This window comes from Rhinatrema bivittatum, chromosome 1, assembly GCF_901001135.1.
Source record: "Rhinatrema bivittatum chromosome 1, aRhiBiv1.1, whole genome shotgun sequence".
Taxonomy (NCBI): Eukaryota; Metazoa; Chordata; class Amphibia; order Gymnophiona; family Rhinatrematidae; genus Rhinatrema; species Rhinatrema bivittatum.
The window spans coordinates 501,685,266-501,702,746 of NC_042615.1; the positions used below are offsets into that span (position 1 = coordinate 501,685,266).

The 17,481-nt window shown below is 50.8% G+C and overlaps 1 protein-coding gene across 1 annotated transcript in view; it reads left to right on the forward strand.

Moving 5' to 3' along the window:
- Positions 1–17,481, forward strand: part of HCFC1 (host cell factor C1) — a 465,140-nt gene that overhangs the window by 199,557 nt on the left and 248,102 nt on the right. The window contains exon 13 of the mRNA XM_029609928.1: positions 10,896–11,118. Within this exon, the coding sequence (XP_029465788.1) occupies positions 10,896–11,118 (223 nt within the window). The remainder of the gene's footprint in view (positions 1–10,895; positions 11,119–17,481) is intronic.

Consider the following 17,481-nt stretch of genomic DNA (forward strand, 5'->3'; position numbering starts at 1 on the left):
CACTCTGGAAGCAGGTGGTAGTCAAGGTCTTGCATCGTCTGCAGTCCCTCGGTTGGGTCGTCAATCAGTTCGAGAGTAACCTTCAGCCCTCTCAGGTCCTGGAATTCCTAGGAGCACGGTTTGATACCAGAATGGGCAAGGTATTCCTCCCGGAGGAGCGATCCACCAAGCTGCAAACGCAAGTTCAATGCCTCCTAGCGGCGTCAGTGCCCAGAGTCTGGGATTATTTGTAGGTTCATGGCGTCTACTCTGGAATTGGTTCCTTGGGCATTTGCTCATATGAGGCCCTTACAGAGAGAATTGCTGTCCCATTGGGATCCATTGTTGGAGGAGTTCCAGGTTCCCTTACCGCTCACAGAGTCCGCCAGGTCCAGTCTTGGCTGGTGGCTTGTCCGAGACCACTTGAGGAACAGAGTGGATCTCGAGGTGCCACAGTGGGTGACAGTGACTATGGATGCCAGTCTCTCCAGTTGGGGAGCTGTGTTCAGACTCACTCGGTCCAGGGCCAATGGTCACCAGAATAGGCGAAATGGTTCATCAATCGCCTAGAGACGAGAGCAGTACGTTTAGCGTTTGCCGAGTTTTCTTCTGCTTTTGCTCAACTGGGCGGTACGGGTTATGTTGGACAACACGACAGCAGTTGCTTACATCAATCGTCAGGGAGGAACCAAAAGTCATCCAGTACCCTTGGAAGCAGAGCAGTTGATGGACTGGGCAGAACGGCATCTAACCTTGCTGGCGGCCTCACGCATAGCGGGGACCGACAGTGTGCAAGCGGATTTTCTGAGTCGCCAAAGACTAAACTCCGGAGAGTGGGAGCTCTCATCAACAGCAATGAACCTAATCACCTCCAGATGGGTTCACCCCCATCTGGACTTGATGGCAACTCCAAAGAATGCCAAATTCCTCGCTTCTTCAGTCGCAGAAGGGAGCACGGAGCAGAAGGGGTCGAGCAATGTACTGCTTTGTGTTCCCTCCTTGGCCGCTGATAAGCAAGATTCTCCGGAGGACAGAGCTTCATCCCGGAAAGGTAATCTTGGTTGCCCCGGAGTGGCCTCGGGTGCCCTGGTTCGTGGACCTGGTCAATCTGGCAGTGGACAGTCCTCTGAACCTGAGTCATCTTCCAAATGTTCTGCGTCAAGGTCCTATATTTTTCGACCAAGCGGCTCGCTTTTGTCTAGCAGCCTGGCTTATGAAAGGAGGCAGTTGAGGAAAAAAGGCTATCCAGAGGATGTCATTACCACTCTACTTGGAGCCTGGAAGACCTCTATGTCCTTAATTTACGTCAGGGTTTGGAAGGTCTTCAAATCTTGGTGTCGCGAGCAGGGAGTTCTCCTTCGTCAGTCCTCGGTGGTTCAGATTCTGGCATTTTTGCAGAAGGGCCTCAGCAATGGCTTGTCGTTTAATTCCATTAAGGTACAGGTGGCAGCCTTGGGGTGCTTCAGGGGCAAGTTTCAGGGGGTGTCCCTTGCAGTTCATCCAGATGTGATCCGTTTTTCTTCGTGGGGCGAAGCATTTGAATCCCACTGTCCATCCTGGAGCCTTAATTTAGTCCTTAGGGCTTTGTGTGAAGCTCCTTTCAAGCCCCTTAAGCCTTCTTTAAAGGTCTTAACTCTAAAGATGGTGTGTTTGGTGGCAATCTGTTCCGCTAGGTGCGTATCTGAATTACAAGCCCTTTCTTGTCTTTCCTATGCATTTCGAATTCTGGAGTCTCTCTCCACACGGTTCCGTCCTTTCAGCATTCCACTTTAATCAATAGGTGGAACCTCTGGTCTTTAACAGTACTGATATGGAAGAACGTCAGGCATGGGAATTGTGGCGTCTAGATGTCAGAAGGGTCCTCTTGCATTATCTTGAGGTCACTAATGCTTTTCAACTCTCCGATCATCTTTTTGTCTTGTGGAACTGCCCTAAGAAGGGCCACCAAGGTCTAAAACATCTATCGCCTGCTGGTTGAGAGGCCATTGCTTCCGCTTACATTTGTTACGGACGGCCTGTCCCAGATGGTTTGAAAGTGCATTCGACCTAGTTGCAGGCTGCTTCCTGGTAGGAATGTCAGTTTCGCCGCAGGAGATTTTCAGGGCGGCGACCTAGAAGTCTTTGCATATATTTGCTAGGCATTACCGTTTGGACGTCCAGGCTTCGGAAGCTTGGGTACATCCCAGTAGTCTGAACTGATCTGGATGCCCGCCCCTTGGGGGTGTTCAGTTTCTTGAGTGTCCGCTCGAACTGTTGCTGTATCATATTGTTTCAGTTGCTTTACAGCTTAAAGGAGGGTACAGGTTTCTCCTTATCCTGCGCAGAGAGTTCACATGTATATAGTTTTCTTTAGCTGGAGCAGATGAGATACTCGCTTAAAGAGAAGCTCCATCTTTTCCAAGTGGGCCCTGCAGCCTTTTGGTGTCATTTGGGCACAGTTAGTGCACTATTGGGTGTCATGAGCAGGGCCCAAACTTAAAACACACACATCATGAAGGTCCGTAATGGACATCGTCCTCTGGCACTGCAGCACGGAAAAAAAGACTGAAGGGGGACCCCTGCTGGATGCAGGGTTAGGGGCATGTTGGGCATGCTCAGTGTGCCAGTCAAAGTTCTAGAAACTTTGACAAAAGTGTTCCATGATTGGGCTCCATCCTGATGATATTGCCCACATGTGAGAACTAACATCCTGCTGTCCTTGGAGATCACCTGTTACAGGTATGCAACTCTGCTGTCTGGACTGATCTGTGGTACTACAGGAACAAAAATTAGCAGGTAAGAACCAATTTTCCTTTGTGTTGTGCATGTCCTTGCACAATTCGCAGAACCAGTGCCTAAACTCTGCACAGGTCAGTAGATCTTGTTGCTGGTTCTCCGAAACACCTTCCTCAGAGACTACCAGCATTGAGGAATTGCTCAGTGCTCTGTTCTCTGATGTCCCAGGCCCCAAAACTTCTTCGACATTTCGACATACGAGAATTGTCAGAAATCAGGGCCATTTTTCTTAGCAGCCGTTGGGAGCGATGAGTAATTCTGAGTGCACGAGGGAGCACAGACGGAGTGGAAATACGATAGCTGCAAGAAAATTAGCTCAAGGGATAGCAGAGTTTAAGCTCAGGCAGACATCTTGTTCGGTGGCCACACCCCCTCCATGAAAGCTCTTTTTGTCCTGCGCATCTTTGTCCTGAAGTACCTGACCTGGAAGGTCATATTTTGGTGGCAGTCACTTCAGCGCACACGGTCAGCGAGATCCAGACTTTAGTGACTTATCCACCTTATCATGACAGGGTGGTCTTGCGTTTGCACCCTAAGTTCCTGCCTAAGGTGGTTACAGACTTCCACTTTAGCTAGTCAGTCATCCTGCCAACATTCTTTCCCAGGACCTATTCGCACCAAGGCGAATGAGCACTGCACAGTTTGGATTGCAGACAAGCCTTAGTCTTCTATCTGGAGCAAACAGAAGCCCATAGACAGTCCACCCAACTTTTTATTTCTTTTGATAGGAATAGGTTGGGCATTTCCGTTGCCAAATGGACACTATCCAATTGGCTAGCAGACTGTATCTCTTTCTGTTATACCCAGGTGGGACTGCATCTTGACGGTCATGTCAAGGCTCATTCTGTCAGTCATGGCAACGTCGATGGCCTACTTGCGAGTAGTTCCCGTGTAGGAGATCTGCAAGGCTGCGATATGGCATTCTCTCCATGCATTTGTATCTTACTATTGTCTGGATAGGGATGGCCGATGCGACAGTAGATTCAGCCAATCTGTACTTCAGAATCTCTTTGAGGTGTAGAGCCCAACTCTCCCTGCCTAGGGCCCTTTGCATTCTGGCTATCTCCCCCTCGGTTACCAACAGCACTGTTGTGCCCATTGGCATCTGGTTGGTGTCTGGTCCCCTTTTTTGTTGGGAAGCAACCTGTAGCTAGGTATTCACCCTTGTGTGAGGACTACCATCCTGCTTGTCCTAAGAGAAAGCAAGAGTTGCTTACCTGTAACAGGTGTTTTCGAGGACAGTAGGATATTGGTTCCCACAAAACCTGCCTGTCACTCCGCAGAGTTGGGTTTCTCCTATTTTTGTTATTTTGAATCTTAATTCTATACTAACAGGCGCAAGAAAGAGAGACCACATATCCCCCATTCTGAAAGAGTTACATTGGCTACCCGTCCACTTCCGTATCATGTACAAAGCCATTTGTGTCATCTTCAAAACTATTCATCAACGCATCTCCCTCGATCTACAAATCCCCCTCCAAGTATACAACTCGACAAGACCTACCAGAAATGTCTACCGAGGCGCCCTCAAAGTTCCCCCTGCGAAAATGACCAAACACATCACTCTAAGAGATCGTGCCACCTCCACTGCTGGCCCTTCTCTGTGGAATTCCATTCCCACAGATCTCAGACTGGAACCTTGCCTCTTAACTTTCAGGAAAGGACTTAAGACTTGGTTATTCAAGCAAGCTTTCCCAGACACAATCTAATATCACGTCATAGATACAAACCAAGGACTTCAAATATTCAGCCATTAATCATGCCATTTTTACATAGCATTTAATTTATTTGTATACCGTTCAACCGTTTATTCTTTCCTATCTCTTCCTTCTTATCCAAGTTCTGCTACCCTTGTTATTTGTAACTGCTCCTTCGATCACCACAGTTCTAGTTGATGTATTTAATGCACTCCCGTTTCATGTAAACCAGCAAGATATGTGCTCATGATTGCCGGTATATAAAACCTTAAATAAATAAATAAAAATAATACTGAAGAGGGACCCTGCATGGACGCGTGATATAGGGCATGCTGGGTATGTTCAGTATGCCAAGTCAAAATTCTGGAAACTTTGACAGATGCTTTCCGAGCCAGTCTCCATCTGATGATTTCACCCATTTGTGAGGACTAACATCTTGCTGTCCTCGAAGAACACCTGTTATAGCTAAGCAACTCTGCTTTCCCTGTACGTACCCGGATCAGTCCAGACCATGGGTTGAGCCTCCTTTCCAGCAGGTGGAGACAGACCAGAACTGAAAGGGTATCCTATATGAGGACAGAGCCTACCCTGCAGCCCTTCAGTATTTGTCTGTCTCCAGCAGGTGGAACAGCTCACCCTGCGGTTCCCTGTTAGCTTGCCCTTTCTCCCCTCGGGGTTTCTTCTTTGATTCTTTTCTGTGGGGCAAGCTCAAGCAAGTATTGTTTTAAAATGATTTCTTTGTTTAAAAAAAACCAAAAAAACCCCTTTAAATTTCTGTCATTTTTTATTGACTGTGTCAGGGAGACAGCCCTGTCTCCCTCGCTCTTGGGGTTCCTAGGGGGGCTTCGCCCCTTGATTTGCTCAGCCTAGGTTCCCTTCCCGGTGACCTTATTGTGGGTGATACTGGTGGTGCCAGTCACTCCCCCCTAGCCTGCTGCCTTGCCCCGGAACATCCATTCCTCGGGTGCACTGTCAGGGAAGTGCGTTCCCCTGTGACTGAAAAGAAAAAGTAAATAAGGGATAGCAGTCATACTTTGTATTTTTGTTGTGCAAGTAGAAAAAAAAAACAAAGGCAGCAAGATTTTTATTTGTAGGAGGGAGCAGGGTTCGATCTCCTGCTCCTCTCCTCTGGGACTCCTCTATCAGCTGTTTTCTTCGCAGCTGTGGGTTTTTTCCTTATGCCGCGTTCTAACTTGTCTCTGGCCTGTGGAGAGCCGGCCTCCTGGCTCTCCATAGATGGGGTGTGCTCCCGATGCCTCCCGGGTGGGGAGGGATCCTTCGGCGGCGAAGGTAACTTGAGCCCGGGGTCGGGCTCCTGGATGCATGGCCAGGCTGTTCCGGTCCCGAGAAATCGCGGGAACGGCGGCCATTTTGGGTATTTCACCCGATGCAGGCTCTGCTTCTCCAGGGGCAAAGGAGCCGATTTCTCCACCTTTACCCTCCGATTTCTCCACCTTTACCCTCCGATTTGAGTCCAGTGCGCTCTCGGGGGGGGTGTGACATGGACCCCTCCTCGCCTCCCCCTGTGGGAAAAATCGTCCCGGGCCTGTTTTTCTTCAGATTTTGTGCTGCTTCTGCACAAATCATATTTAGCTAGCCTACAGGAGGAAGTGCCTCCCCCTCCGAAGCTCCCTCGGATGCCCGTGCCACCTCCTGCTGCGGTTTCTGATCCACAGGGTCCTGTCTGGGTGTGGGTGGTCTCGGGAGTCCCCCTCCCGGTGGACCCCCCACAGTCCCCCGTGGACCCTCTACATGAATTTGATGAGGAGGCCTCGGCTCAGGCCCCCCCCCTGCTAGAGGGCGACGATCCCCGCATCCCACACTTATTGCAGTGTGAGGAGCTGGAACCTCTCATTCCTTTTGTGCTCCAGGAATTAGGAATTGATGCCCCACCAAATGATTAGGTGGTGGCGGCGGCGATGCCTCCAAACGCGGACCCGGTCCTGGCGGGACTTAGGGCACTACAACGTACATTCCCATTCCATCCTATGCATAGACTGCTTCTACGGGAATGGGAAGCCCCTGAGACGGGTCTACGGGTCGGGAGGGCTATGGATAAGCTTTACCCACTTCCCGAGGACTGCCTGGACATGCTGAAAATTCCAAAGGTGGACTCTTTGGTCACCGCGGTGACTAAGCATACCACCATCCCAGTGGTGGGTGCCACAGCATTGCAGGATGTTCAGGACCGCAAGCTCGAATTTTATTTGAAGCGGATTTTTGAGGTCCTAGCTCTCTGTGTCCGGGCGACAATCTGCAGCAGTCTCATGCAGCAGGCCAGCCTTAGGTGGGTGCAACAATTACTCAGCACCCAAAACCTCCCGTCTGCAGAGGCGGAGTAGGCGGAACGTTTGGAGGGCACCATCTCATATGGCGCGGATGCCCTTTATGACTTGCTTCGCGTCCAGGCAAAGGCTATGGTTTCCACAGTTTCAGCCAGACGTCTCCTCTGGCTGCGCAGTTGGTCCGCGGACTCTTCATCGAAGGCTCAACTGGGCACCCTTCCTTTTAAGGGCAAGTTGCTTTTTGGTGAGGACCTGGAACAGCTTATTAAATCCTTGGGCAAGAACAAGGTCCATAAGCTGCCGGAGGACCGCCCTAAACAGTCGAAGTCTTTCTTTCCGACTCGTACCCGCTTCAGGGGACAACGCCGGTACGGCAACAGGGCGCGGGGTTCATATCCCAGAGGCGGCATGTCCAGGTTCCAGTCGTGGTCTCATTCCTTTCGGGGCCGTCAAGGCTTCCAAGATGGCAGCCAGCAACACCCGGCCACCAAGTCCGCTCCCCAATGAGATCCGGCCGGTCCATTCCTCCATACGAAACTTAGGTGGGTTTCTTTCTCTGTTTCGCGAGGAGTGGGCCAAAATCACATCCAATCACTGGGTTCTTGAGGTGATAGAACACGGTTACGCGTTAGTTTGCCTGGGACCTCTCGGATCTGTACCTCGTTTTCTCCTTGCGGCCCGTCCAAGAGGCCTGCGGTCTGTCAGACCCTGGACAGGCTCCAGGAACTGGGGGCGATCATTCCGGTGCCAGTACACGAACAAGGCGCCGGCCAGTATTCCATTTACTTTGTCGTTCCCAAGAAGGACAATACCTTCTGTCCAATTCTGGATCTCAAAAGGGTCAACCGGGCCCTCAGGATTCCCTGTTTCAAAATGGAGACCCTGAGGGCGGTGATAGCTGCGGTCCGCCCAGGCGAATTTCTAGCCTCCCTTGATCTGACTGAGGCTTACCTCCACGTTCCAATTCTACAAGAACAACAAAAATTTCTTCGATTTCATATCCTGGGCCAGCACTTTGTTCAGGGCTCTTCCCTTCGGCCTTGCCATCGCTCCCTGCACTTTTACCAAGATCATGGTAGTCATGGCGGCTGCGCTTCGCCGGGATGGAATCTTAGTCCATCCTTATCTGGACGACTGGCTTGTAAGGGCCAAGTCCTCCGCCCTGTGCGCTCGCGCAGTCGGCAGGGTATTAGCCCTCCTCACTTCGCTCAGCTGGATAATCAACTTCTCCAAAAGCAATCTTCAGCCCTCTCAGGTTCTGGAATTCTTGGGAGCTCACTTTGACACTCGGGTCAGGAAAGTTTTTTTTTTCTCCCAGACTTGCAGGCCCTCAAGCTGATTGATCAAGTGGACAGTTTTGTTTCCCTACCGCTTCCCACGGCTTGGGATTATCTGCAAGTTCTGGGGACCATGGCTTCCACGATCGACCTGGTCCCCTGGGCGTTTACACCTGTGCGTCCCTTACAGAAAGCGTTATCCCGCTGGCAACCAGTGTCTGAGCAGTACCCAGGAGGTCCTGTCTCTTTCCGACTCTACCATTGCCGACATACAGTGGTGGCGCTCGCCGGCACACTTTCTCAAGGGAATGCCTCTTCTGACTCCCTCGTAGGTCATAGTCACGACGGGCGCCAGCCTCTCCGGGTGGGGGGCGGTCTGCCAATCTCAAGCGACTCAGGGTTACTGGTCCCCGTTCCAGTCCCCTTGGCACATCAATCGCCTGGCCCTCAAGTCTTTTCTTCCCCTTATCCGCCGCAAGGCGGTTCGAGTTCTGTCGGACAATTCCACCACCGTGGCCTACATCAATCGACAGGGGGTACTCAAAGTCGTCCGATGACGCTAGAAGCCAGCAAACTTTTTTTCTGAGCGGAGAGGCACTTGGATCGGCTAGCTGCCTCCCACATAGCGGGAAAGGAGAATGTTAAAGCTGATTTCCTCAGTCAACATCTCGATCCCAGCGAGTGGGAGTTGTCCGACGCAGTGATGGATCTAATTGTTCGCAGGTGGGATCCCCCTCACCTGGAACTCATGGCGATGTTGGACAACGCCAAGGCTCCCCGGTTCTTCAGCCATTGGAGGGAGCATTGCTCGGAGGAGTGGACGCGCTGGCTCTTCCTTGGCCTCCCGACGACCTCCTCTACGTGTTTCCGTCGTGGCCATTAGTAGGGAAGATTCTCCGGGGAATAGAGCCCAATCACGGTCTGGTCATTCTCATGGCCCCCGAGTGGGCCCCGCAGGTCGTGGTTCGCGGATCTGATAAATCTGGCGGCGGACGGTCCTCTTCACCTCGGCCACCTGCCCCATCTTCTTCTGCAGGGCCCCGTATTTTTCGACCAGGCAGATCACTTCTGTCTAGCGGCATGGCTTTTGAACGGCAACATTTGAGGCAAAAAGGTTACAAGGAAGAGGTTATTGCCACCCTGCTCAGGGCTCGCAAGCAGTCTACGTCTCTGTCCTATGTCCGGGTCTGGAAGGTTTTTGAAAACGCCTACGGGGAGTGGGGTGTTTCGGCGCGTTTGCCTTCGGTCACTGTAGTCTTCACCTTCCTGCAACGGGGGCTATCCAAGGGTTTTTGTCAGCTCGCTGCGAGTACAAGTTTCGGCTCTCTGTTCCCTCCTGGGCACCATCGAGGGTCGGGCGGTGGCCTCTCATCCGGATGTAGTCCGTTTCCTCAGGGGCGCTAAACACCTGAAACTGCCTGTCCGGCCTACTTGTCCCTCGTGGAGTCTAAATTTAGTGCTTCGGGCTCTTTGTTCGGCCCCTTTCGAACCTTTCGAACCTCTCCATCGGGCTACTCTTAAGGACTTGACGCTCAAGACTCTTCTTGGTTGCTATTTGCTCCGCCAGGAGAGTATCAGAGCTTCAAGCTCTTTCTTGCAGGGATCCTTTTCTGCGGTTCTCGGATCCGGGCGTCTCTCAAGACAGTACAGTCTTTCTTTCCAAAGGTCATTTCCTCCTTTCATGTAAACCAGTCGGTGGAGCTCCCTGCGTTTTCTGCTGAGGATATCGCGGGGTCCGGCGGCGGTGAACTTCGCCGTCTCGATGTTAAACGCGTCTTGTTGCGTTACCTTGATGTTACCAATGACTTCCAGGTCTCGGATCAACTCTTTGTCCTCTGGAGTGGTCCAAATAGGGGCAAACAAGCTTCTAAGACTTCGATCGCTCGCTGGTTGAAGGAGGCAATTTCTTCAGCCCATATCTGCAAGGGCCGGGAAGTCCCTGAAGGTTTGAAAGCTCATTCCTTGCGTTCTCAAGCTACTTCTTGGGCAGAGAGTCAGTCGGTCTCTCCACAGGAAATATGCAGGGCATCTACATGGACGTCCCTGCATACGTTTGCTCGTCATCACCGCCTTGACATTCAGGCACCAATCTTTGGTTCCTTTGGTCAGCAGGTGCTTCGAGCGGGACTGTCTAGGTCCCACCCTTTGTAGGGAAGCTTTGGTACATCCCATGGTCTGGACTGATCCGGGTACGTACAGGGAAAGGAAAATTAGTTCTTACCTGTTAATTTTCGTTCCTGTAGTACCACGGATCAGTCCAGACGCCCTCCCGTTTTATGCCCGCTCGAATTTCTTTCCTATTTTCTCCTCCTTATAGGAGTCATTAGTGTCTCTGCATGGCTATCATGGATTTTCATTACAGGCACTGGAAGCATCTTTACGATGATCAGGGGTAGTCATTCAAGAGTGTTTTTTCGTAACACAGTTCATTCACTTGTTCTATTGTTCTGATTGTTTACACTAAATTGCTAGTTATATTACTTGCTTGATCTTATACCTTTTTCTGCTTTGACAATGGTTATACTGAAGGGCTGCAGGGTAGGCTCTGTCCTCATATAGGATACCCTTTCAGTTTTGGTCTGTCTCCACCTGCTGGAAAGGAGGCTCAACCCATGGTCTGGACTGATTCGTGGTACTACAGGAATGAAAATTAACAGGTAAGAACTAATTTTCCTTTCTATCTCATGCACATAAGAAATATCATACCTGAAACCCAGGGGTCAATTGTAAACTTTGATACATAGCATGAATTTATGCAGTGTTGTTGGGTAGGTGGGATACCTGTGGTGGTATATATTGCAGATGAATATGTGAAATACCTGTAGAGATAACAGGGGAGCTAAAGACTAGATGCTTACTCAGTTTATCTCCTTGTCCTACAGACCAAGGGACCCCTGCCTGCTGGGACAATATTGAAGCTGGTGACCTCAGCTGATGGCAAGCCCACTACCATTATCACCACCACACAAGCTGGGGCTGCTGCCGTGACCAAACCCACCATCTTGGGTATCAGCAGCGTTTCCCCCAATACTACTAAGCCGGGTACCACCACAATCATCAAAACCATCCCCATGTCTGCCATCATCACCCAAGCCAGTGCCACAGGTAAGAATTGCTGGTTATGTGCCCACCAGGTAACTTTAACCTACCAATTGGGTAGGGCTCTTGATTTTGGTGCTTTAGGCTGTTATGGAGGCAACATCTGCCACTTTTTTTGTACTTCAGGGAATAAAGAACATAAGAATACATCTTAGACTCCTCTTGTGTAGCATTCTGAGCCATTTCAGGTTGTATGTAGTTCGAGTCGATTGGGGCAGAAATCAGGAGAGTATTAAAACAGTGTTTGTTTAACTGGAGGGCATTTCCAATATGGCTGAACTGAGTTAATGCTGGTAGTCTAGGATCTAGGTAATTTTCTTTAATTGCATAGCTGATGTGACTTTAGATTTACTTTAATTTTTTTTGTTACGAGGAAATGGAAAGGCAGGATGCAAAATTTTTCCTCTTGGTCCACTTTCTGTTTTCTCTCCCACAGAGGGGAATGATAGTCTCATGTTGGCTACTGGGCAGTTCCAGCACTCTAAATACATTTTTTTTAACTCTTTATTTATGATTTTCAAATCAAATATACATAAGAGATTCAATATGGAAATATTGGCACATTAAAAAACAAATATATGATACAGTAATCTCACCAAGGGAAAAATATTCAAATTGCCACTTTAGACCTCAATATGTGGGAGGAGGAGCATATAGGAAAGGGCCATGGGGAATGGCTTTAAAACAATATGCAATTTCCTAGCATATAGCAGATGGACTCAGGACCAACAGGTATAGTGTACTCCTGATAGCAGTTGGGAGACTGAGTCAGATTTCCAGCTGACGTCAGCCTACATATACCCGTGCAGGAAGCTTAGCTCTTCAGTATTTCTCAGTCTCCTAAGCAGTTAGGGACACTACATACACTTGCACAGTGTTAGAAAATACAAACCAAAAAAGAAAGAAATCTTACCTCTACAAGACAAGCCCTGCTCTCCTGCAGTGATACTTAAGGGTCCCTCCCCCAGTCGAGAATTCCTGAGGTGATTTCCGAGATCCCTCAGAGGTAAGCCTCGGTCCGGTAGCCGTTTCCCAGCGTGAACTTAGCCCCCAGAGTGGCCGAGAGTCAGTGGGTGCGATACCGAGTGCGGCAGTGAAGGTGTTTTCCCTCTCCCCCCGCAGCCGGAGACCGGGAAGCGCTGAGACAACGTAACATATTTATTTATTTATTTTTAGATTTTTTTTATACCGGTGTTCCTGTATGGAATACAGATCACATCGGTTTACATTGAAACAGAACATACATTTTTGCCTGGAGGCATTACATAAAACAAGGTTATGGAACTTGGAAAAGGGTAACTAGATCAAAATTAACATTGTAATGTAAACATATTGGCTAACAAGTCTCATTTAGCAGTATAAACAAGAACAAAAAACAAAAAAAGCACAACAGAAAAGTCACATGAGACCTGCAGCAAGAGATTGGATACAGAATCGAGTAGAAGTATAGAACCTGGGGAATGCGATGATGAGGAACTTTTGCTGGCTGTAGTGGAAAAAAGTGATTATGGTCATGTAAAAGCTTGTTTAAAGAGCCAAGTTTTAAGTTTCTTTTTGAATGTAGAGTGGCAGATCTCTAGACGGATGTCTGGCGGGAGAAAACTTTCTTAAAGTCTCCGGTCTCCGAAGCTCGGATAGCCGCACAGATCGTCCTTCTGGCATCTGTTACATCGGGTTGAGCAGCCCCGTCCGGGCTAGACCCCAATCCGGTGCGAGGGTCCACACTCGAGAACCTCCGGGGGGTCGCCATCTTGCCCGCATGATCATCGGCGCCGTATTGTCCGCATAACTGAGCCGTGCACACAGTGGTGAGCCGGGCGCACAAAGGACTTGTGCACACACCGGCGCGCTCATCTGTGCTGGGCGCACAGTGGTGAGCGCATCCCGCTAAGCGCACAAATAGTGGCCTGAGCCCACAACTAAGTCTCCCGGCATGCGCACCTAAGCGCACAGACGAGTTTTGAGCCACTCCACGCGCACAAATCATGGCACCACCAGCCAAGGGACAAGCCCTCTGCCCAGCCTGCCACCTGAGAGCTGTGCAACCCGAAGTGGCCTCTGCCCTATGCCTGCAGTGCGAAGAGACTCAGGGGGACTGAAGCAAGGCCCCTTTCAGCCAACGATAGTACCCCGGACCTCTGTATCTCCGACTCAGCCCCTCTGGCCTCCTCTGGGAGCTCCACTGGATTCAATATGGACCCAGTGACCTTTTCCTGGGTGGAATTCTTCAAAGGGCTACAAACCTTTGTCCAGGCACAATCTGTGCCGCCTGCAACACAGCCACAGTCTTCACCAGAAGTGCAAGGCCTTCCAAGCCCCTCTCGGATCCCCCGAGACGTGCCCCAGCCGGGCAAAAGCCTCCCTGTAGGGGACACAGACACCTCGGGGGAAGAGCTTGACTCCCTGGAGGAAGGGGGAATCCCTCCAGGGATGGAACCATACCGAACCATGATGCGGTTCTTCTCCAAAGACGAGCTGCCAGATCTCGTATCTCTGATCCTGAAGATGCTTCTATTCCTGGCGCAAGTCCCACAGCGGAGCCAAAGATGGACCCAGTTCTGGTCGGTCTCCGTCAGGCCTCATGCTAGTTTCCAATGCTGCAGGCCGTACAACTGATTGACCTTGAATGGAATCCCCTGGAGGCCAACATCAAAGGAGGATGGGCTCTAGAAGCCCTATACCCCCTGGAACCCTCGGCCAAAGAACTCCTGGGGTTCCCAAAAGTGGACTCCATGGTTTGCACTATCTCAAAGTGCACTACCATCCCAGTCGAAGGAGGAGCTGCACTCAAGGACGCTCAGGACAGACGTCAGGAATCCATCCTTAAACAGTCATTTGATGTCTCAGCAATGACCCTGCAAATAGACTCCTGCTGTGCTGTGGTGACACGTGCCTGCTTGCTCCTCTCCAGGGACGCAACCACTTCTGCCGAAACATTAGAACCGGCGATATCTTTCCTCACGGATGCAACCTGGTGCACCTTTGCCAGGGGCGTCTTGTCCATAGAGGCAGCCAGAAGGCAACTATGGCTCCGAAATTGGTCAGCTGACGCGACCTCCAAGACAAAACTCAAGAGAATGCCTTTTAAAGGATCCCTCCTGTTCGGAAGGGAAATGGAGAAGTTAGCCAACAAATTGGGCGAATCCCCAGTATCTCTGTTACCGGAGGACAGGAACAAAAGAAGCCAGCGCTCCTCTCCCCGACTAACCAAGGGCAGAGGAGCCCAGCGTTTTAGACCATATAAAAACACATACCAAGCACTTCGCCCCGCAGGCAGGGCCCAGTCCTTTCGGAATAGGCACAACAAGAGGGGAGCCGGCTCAAGTACAGGCCCCGGCCGCACCCCACTGTGAGAATCAACAGACTCATCCACAGGAAGAAGCCATAGGGGGCAGACTTGCCCTCTTCTACCAAAGATGGGTTGAGATAACATTGGACAAGTGGGTCCTAACCATCATTCGAGAGAATACTATCTGGATTTCCACAGCATCCCTCCAGATAAATTTGTGATATCCCCGTGCCACTCCCTCTCCAAGAGGATGGCAGTGGAAACCACACTGACAAAACTACTCAGCCTAAAGGCGATAACCTTGGTGCCCACGCACCAACAAAATACCGGTCACTATTCCATCTATTTTATCGTCCCCAAGAAGGAGGGAATGTTCCGGCCCATCCTGGACCTCAAGACCGTCAATCGCTACCTGAAGGTACAACACTTCCACATGGAAACCCTATGCTCAGTCATAAGGGCAGTACAACCGGGAGAATTCCTGACTTCACTGGATCTATCCGAAGCCTATCTCCACATCCCAGTCCACCACGACAATCAGCGCTTCCTACACTTTGCGATACTGGACCATCATTACAAGTTCCGGGCGCTACCCTTCGGACTAGCTACCGCTCCTCGGACGTTCACCAAAATCATGGTGGTGACACTGAGGAAAGAAGGAATCCTCGTACATCCGTATCTGGATGATTGGCTGATCAGGGCAAAATCTCCAGAGGAAAGTTACCAGGCGACCACCAGAGTCAAGAATCTACTGCAGAATCTTGGGTGGGTCGTCAACACAGCCAAAAGCTGCCTGCAGCCCTCCCAATCACTAGAGTTCTTGGGAGTCCGGTTCGACACCAAACAAAACAAGATCATTCTTCCCCCTACAAGGAGAAGGAAACTGATGGACCAGTTGCGAAAACTGTTGAACTATGCTCACCCCAAGGTGTGGGACTACATCCAAGTCCTTTGTCTCATGACATCAACCCTAGAAGTTGTCCCATGGGCAAGGGCCCACATGTGCCCACTAACAACGTTCCCTACTGTCACGATGGAATCCGATGTCCCAGAACTACTCCGTTCGCCTCCAGCTACCGGCAGAGGTTCGGACCCAGCTCCAATGGTGGCTACAGGAAGACCATTTGAGCAAGGGAGTAAGATTATCCCCTCCGACCTGGATCTTGCTCACTATGGATGCGAGCCTGCAAGAGTGGGGAGCCCCACTGCCAGGAGCTGATGGCCCAGGGGCAATGGGACAAGGAAGAGTCGGGATGGAACATAAACAGACTGGAAGCCCGAGCAGTCAGGCTAGCCTGCCTACAATTCAGTCACAGACTCCAGGGCGAATCTGTCAGTCATGTCTGACAACGCCACAACAGTTGCCTACATCAACCACCAGGGAGGAACCACAAGCCAACAGGTGTCCCTGGAAATAGACCCCCTAATGGCATGGGTGCCCACATCGCAGGAAAAGGCGTTGCCACTGCGGACTACCTCAGCAGAAAGAGTCTAGACCAAGGGGAGTGGATGCTGTCGACCACAGCCTTCCAGTTGATAGTAAACCGCTGGGGAACCCCACCATGGATCTCCTGGCAACCCGGTCCAACGCTCAAGTTCTTCAGCCGCAGACGAGAACAGCAATCCTGGGGAATTGACGCCCTCATCCAGACCTGGCCACAGGAAGACCTGCTGTACGCCTTTCCCCCATGGCCACTACTGGGCGGGATCATCCGCAAGATAGAACACCACAGGGAGCTAGTACTTCTAGTGGCCCCGGGCTGGCCAAGAAAGCCATGGTATGCAGACATGCGAAGACTTCTTGCGGGGAACCCTCTGTGCCTTCCTCCACACAGGGACCTTCTTCGGCAAGGACCGATCCTCCATGAAGATCCAACTCTATTCTCTCTGACTCGCCTGAAGAAGAGCGGATACTCTAAGGCAGTGATTGACACCTTGCTCTGAACACGCAGGTTTTCCACGTCTCTAGCTTACATACGAATATGGAGACTATTCGAAACCTGGTGGGAGGATCGCGAGATCCTTCTGCGGATGGTCAAAATCCCCATGATCCTGGAATTTCTGCAGGACGGCTTGAAGAAGGGGTTGTCCCTCAACTCCCTCAAGGTTCAGGTGGCCGCACTGGCCTGCTTCAGAGCCAAAGTGGACGGCATCAGTCTATCAACCCATCCAGATGTTTCCCACTTCCTGAGGGGGGGGCAAACAAATCCGACCACCCTTAACGTGGCCAATGCCCCTATGGAATCTCAATCTAGTACTAGACTTTCTAGCAGGAGCTTCCTTCAGACCTACTTGCGGTCTGTCTCTACTGATACTGACCTTGACGACTGCATTCCTAGTAGCAATATGTTCAGCCCATTGCATCTCCAAGCTTCAAGCCCTATCCTGTCGAGAACCATTCCTCAGGTTCACACCGGGATCCATACAACTACACATGGTCCCCTATTTTCTTCCGAAGGTGGTTTCTCAATTTCATCTAAACCAAACCATATCTCTACCATTTCCAGATGAACATAAGGACTCTGAAGACTCACGCCGTCTTCGCCATCTAAACGTCTGCAGACTCCTAGTCCGATACCTGGAGAGATCGGAATCCGTGCAAAAGATGGGGCCACCTATTCATCCTTCACAGCGGGAAGAAACAAGGGAAAGCAGCCTCGTGGGCAACCATAGCCTGCTGGATCAAAGAAGTAATCAAGGCGGCCTAAGTAGAGGCAGGGAAGCCTCCGCCTCTACAACTCAAGGTACATTCTACAAGGGCCCAGGCAATGTCCTGGGCTGAAACCAAGATGCTGTCACCCGCTGAGATCTGTCTGGTGGCGACATGGTCCTCCATACATACCTTCTCCAGGTTCTACTGCCTGGATGTCCAGGCTCGGGAGGACACAGCATTTGCAAGGGCAGTACTAAGTAGGCCACGGGCAGCTTCCCACCAGGTTCTGTAGTAGCTTTTGTACATCCCATTGGTCCTGAGTCCATCTGCTACACACTGGGAAATGGAGAAATTACTTACCTGATAATTTCATTTTACTTAGTGTAGACAGATGGATTCAGCATCCCGCCCACAGCTGCCCCAAAAT